This window comes from Lathyrus oleraceus, chromosome 5, assembly GCF_024323335.1.
Source record: "Lathyrus oleraceus cultivar Zhongwan6 chromosome 5, CAAS_Psat_ZW6_1.0, whole genome shotgun sequence".
Taxonomy (NCBI): domain Eukaryota; kingdom Viridiplantae; phylum Streptophyta; class Magnoliopsida; order Fabales; family Fabaceae; genus Lathyrus; species Lathyrus oleraceus.
The window spans coordinates 14,039,029-14,044,170 of NC_066583.1; the positions used below are offsets into that span (position 1 = coordinate 14,039,029).

Here is a 5,142-nt window from a genome sequence, read left to right on the forward strand (position 1 = left end):
AATTGTTAACTTAATAATTTCTTTATACCTCATTTATAACGTATTATTGTGTTAAATAAATATTTCAAAAATATACATTCAAAATTAAAAAAATATATTTTCGGATTTTCATAATGAAAAATGTAATAGATACATATGGAGGCTACACATGAGTTCAATTTGAGCCATATGATCCCAGGAAGAACATGTGAAATATGTGGAGGTTAGAAATAATTGAAAATATCTCTACTATATAATAACAATAAGTGTAATCGTGCTCTCACTCACTTCTAATTAATTCTCCTTTTCTTCCATTCCCATTTTATTTCCATGGCCGAATCTGAGTACAAATGCTTTGTTGATGGACTTGTTTGGGCCACTGACGACTATTCTCTTGGCAAAGCATTTTCTTCTTTTGGCGAAATCATTGACGTGAAGGTCCGTTTGTTGCTGAAATCGGATTTAATCATTGTTAGATATTGGTCCTCTCTAATATGTTTTTTTGTTGTTGTTTAGGTCATCGTTGATCGTGAAACTGGAAGATCGAGCGGATCTGGAATCATCACATTTGCATCGAAGCAGTCAATGAAAGACGCCATTAAAGCAATGCACGGCCAGGAGCTACATGGCAGTAAAATCACTGTGAGTGAGACTCAAAGCCACGGTAGTGGTGGTGGTTCGAAAGGAGGCCGGAGGAAATAATGTTGCGTTGATTGAAGTTGAATAATATATTTTATACGTTGTTATATCTTATTTTAAGCGTTTTATTTGAAATGTCCTTTGTAATTCTATGTTATGCTTTCGTAATTTGTCATGTGGTTTTTGAGTTTTTAGTTTGTGTATACTAGTTCTTAATAAAAAATTATGGTCAAAATTTGATTCCAAGAAAATATCGCATTTTTTTTGTTAAATAATTTATTATTTAATATTTAAAGCCAACAAAAATCAAAGACACAACCTTCTGATTTGGAGTCAAACACGTTACCATTGCGCCACAGACCCTTCATGTTAATTTATTTCATCATATATTTAATATACCGTGTATAATTACAGTAGATTAATAAATTAGTAAAACTTATCACCGGGATATTTCTGCAAAGTTAAATAAAATAATATTAAGTAATTAAATAATAGTTCCGCATTGCACCATGAAAAAATATGATATTTGGTATACTTAAAGAACTTGATGTTTTTATAATAAAATAAATTTTGGTTAAAAGCTATTCAAATAGTTTATTGATGTTTTTATAATAAAATAAACATATTTGGTATACTTAAATTATCTAATATTATTAATGTACTCCTAAATTAAATATGAACTAGTATGCTACAATTTTAATTACCTTTTAATGTACTCTCAAATATGTAGTCATGAACATTGAATATGAATATTTTATATTGATAAGATTTTAGTTTGACTTTCTATTTGAGAAAGTTGAATGGAATTGAAACTCAAATTAAACTTTTTAATAAAAAAATTGTAATTTACCTTAATAGTATTTATTTAATGGACCAAATTTTCATTTGTCTTTCTATTATTTTAAATAAAATAATGATGATTTTTTTTTTAAATTTAAAGATATACTAAGAATAACTTGGTAGATGAGAAGGGGGGAGATAATGATAGGTTAAAAGTCTTATTAAAAAAAAGTTATTAACATAAATCAAAATGAAATTTTCAATTTATTAAAAATAGAATAAGCAAAAAAATTTCAACTAAGAATAACATGTAGGAGTCAACAGAACTCATATATGATGCTCATAACCATTCTTGGATCAATTCATGGTTGTGCTCTTTGTCTTGAGGGTCTCAAACCCTAGATATGAACTTGATGAATCAATGGAGTTCATGCCCTACCTACAAAAGAGTTAGGCAAATGCAAAGACATATTTTTATATTTTTGTTAGTAAAATAATAATATACAAGTATGATACAATCACAAAGTGCTTGGTAATCTCTCCCAAAACGAACTCAGTGAAAGAGGGGCAAGGAGGATGCCAAGGTATGATCCCAATGCTAATGCTTATGATGAAATTGCATGAGGGATCTTAGGGTCAAAATTGGGGTCTTACAGGATGTGGCCATCTTTATTTGATGCCTTGATCTTCATGATGTCTGATATTGATATTTGCTTGATTATTGCTTGATTCAAAGTCCAAAGGGAAAATGGGTTTTCTATATGACATTCTTGTCTGTTGGATTGCATCTCATTGGTCAGATCTTTTCAACTCTTAAATTTTAATTTTATGCTTAGGGTTAGTCTCTTCATCTCCTCCCACTTCTTAAATTTCAAAATTTCTCCCCCTTTTCAAAAATCTTTCTTTGCTTGTGATTTCAAACTTAGACCTTTTCTTCAAATTAGAAACTTTGGCCTTATCCCTTTGAATTTTCAAACTCTTTTTTCAAATCAAACTTGTAAATAAATCTAATCATATTGACTAAAACTTTCAAAAGACAAAAAGAACTAACACCCATTCAAACTTTTGGGCTCTTTGTGATCTTTTTAACTTAAATTTTGATTAAAAGCAATTCACCCATTTTTGAAATTATTACCATGAACGAGGTTTTGATCCCTCATTTTTATGTTGGTACGTAGGCACAAGTCCGAAGGTCTTGTCAAACACAAAAATATAATCAATGAATTCTTTTCTCACCCCCACACTCTATTTTTTCTGAGACATCATTTATACCAAAAACACATACACACATAAAAAAGAGCTCCCTAGGAGTACCTAGGACACTTTGGGTACTAACATCTTCCCTCTGTGTAACCAACCCTCTTACCTGTAATCTCTGGAATTTTATTAGTTTTGATTTGAAAACTTCTTATCTTTGGGTTTGGTTCGTACTTTTCCCTTTTCCTTCGGAAACAATAAAAGCGCGGTGGCGACTCTGGTTTTATTAACGTTAAGTTTATCCATATTTTAATGGTCATGAATTTACCACTACAATAAGTGAAAAGGGGAGGGCAAATTTTTGGGTATGACAGTTGCCCCTATTTAATCATCTTAAACTTGAATACGTGAATTGAGACAACTTCTCGAGTATTCAAGGTATAAGAGGATTAAATACCAAAATACATGAAAATTTTCCCATTGAGAACAGTTGTAATGTGAGAGAGGTAAGTGTATATGGAATACGGAATGGAAGGTAGACTTTCATAGGTTCATTTGCTGGGGGTTGATTGAAATACTCGATGGGGTAACATACCAACATGATACACATGTTATATGTAATGTATGATTGATTCCTTTTTTACGATGCATGAAGCCATGTATGCTATGTAGAAATGTGGTTTGAGATAAACTTTTGATTTGGTATGGTAGTGAATGGAATCAAGGAGCCCATAATTTTAGAAAGTTTCAAAATGCCTTTACAGTTAGAGAGGTGCCAAACAAGACTAGGTTTTAAAAAGTAACCAAGCAAGTTTGGGGTTTGGAAGTTGCAATAAATATTGGGCTTTATCTTTTCTAGTTTGTATGACAAGACTTCATGATATGCTTGATGAATGATATGCATGAGTAAAGCGATGTGATTAATGCATGACGATGATTTATGCAATGGTTAACTAGATGCTCATGTGGCGGGAGGTGGGAAATTAAGGCTAGGATAAATGTCATAAATAGGTGATTCTATGACACCTACTTCGGGCTCAACAGTTGTTGTCACACCCCTGCACTTGACTTGAAACATGGAGAGAGCTTGTACCTTCGTAGTCTACCTCTACCCCAATCAGTTGGGTATCTGTATGAGTTGCCCCAGTCACAAGTTATGAAGTAGTCTTGTCATAGGGAGATCTGTAAGACCCCAATTTTGACCCTAAGATCCCTCATGCCATCTCATCATATGCATTGGCTTTGGGATCACACCTTGGCATCCTCCTTACCCCTAATTCATTGGCTTTGCATTTGGGGAGATCACCAAAGACATTTGATTGTATCATACTTTTTTTTCATTATTTACTAACCAAAAATCCAAAAATATGTCAATGTATAGTTTACTTCTTTTGCAGGTAATGTATGTGTTCACCTATGCTCCATCAAGCTCATATCTAGGGTTTGAGACCCTCAATGCAAGAAGACTAATCAAGGGATGGTGAACATTGGTTCTAGACATCATATATGGGTCCCCATTATCTTCATATATCATTTTGATCAAGAATTCATCAAGAGTTTGAAGCTTGTTTGCCTTGGAAGCCCTAATTCATCTAGGTATCTTGTGTGACTTCCTCAACAAGTTTCTTCATCATTTGATCAAATATTTCAAGGGATACTTAATATTACATAATCTTACACATATATGATCCTCCATGAGTCCCAAATATCAAGAGAATGTCAAGTTTGCAAGATGGTTCATGGTGGTTGACCAGAGAATGTCAATTGGTCAAAACTAGGGTTTCCTAGACCCTATCTCCTACAATTTTTATCATATGAAAATTATTCCAAGAGAAACGTTACTCCTTATTACATTCCAAAAAACTTTCATGTTTAAGTCAAGAGCTATTTTTTCTTGGAAAGTCATTTTTTATGGTGAAAGATTATAGGTCATTTTGTCTGAACCCTAGTTAGGATGTCAACTTACAAGGACCGTAACTTGCTCCATTTTTATGATATGAAAGACATTCAAGTTCTATGATCAAATAAAAGATGTCATATACAACTTTTATTCTTATAATAAGTTCAAATTCAACTTTCAAATGTATGTGCCAAGAGGAAACATTATAGGTCATTTTGGGCCATTACCATTGAACAAGTGATTTTCCTCAACTTCTAAAATGTATAACTCCTTCATGCCAAATCCAAATTAGGTCAAACGTGTGACCAAATTTAAGAGGTTTGAAATATATACAACTTTTATGAAGGAACTTTTTCCATTTGAATCCCATAGCAAAAGTTACTCAAGGTGGAAGAAGTGAACATTTGACTTGGTACTTAGAAAATTTTCAAATATGTTTGATTTTCCAAACGTCCACCTCAAAATTCATCATGATCCAAGCTTCAAATGGAAAAGTGTTCAACATGAAAGTTGTTCCCCTTGATCTCACCTTTCCAAAAAGTCCAAGATCATCGCATTTGGCTAAGAAATGAAGTACTTGTGCATGGGTTCTTTTCAAAGGATCATTTGGATGGATTTCACATTCACTTTTCAATCTCCATTGCATG

The 5,142-nt window shown here is 32.6% G+C and overlaps 1 protein-coding gene across 1 annotated transcript; it reads left to right on the forward strand.

The window, feature by feature from the left end:
- The first annotated feature begins 222 nt into the window (after positions 1-222).
- LOC127085054 (glycine-rich RNA-binding protein) lies at positions 223-869 on the forward strand. The gene is made up of 2 exons (XM_051025621.1): positions 223-417; positions 496-869. The coding sequence occupies exons 1-2, from the start codon at positions 310-312 to the stop codon at positions 679-681; spliced, it is 294 nt and encodes a 97-aa protein (XP_050881578.1). The 5' UTR covers positions 223-309; the 3' UTR covers positions 682-869.
- Positions 870-5,142: the final 4,273 nt, after the last annotated feature.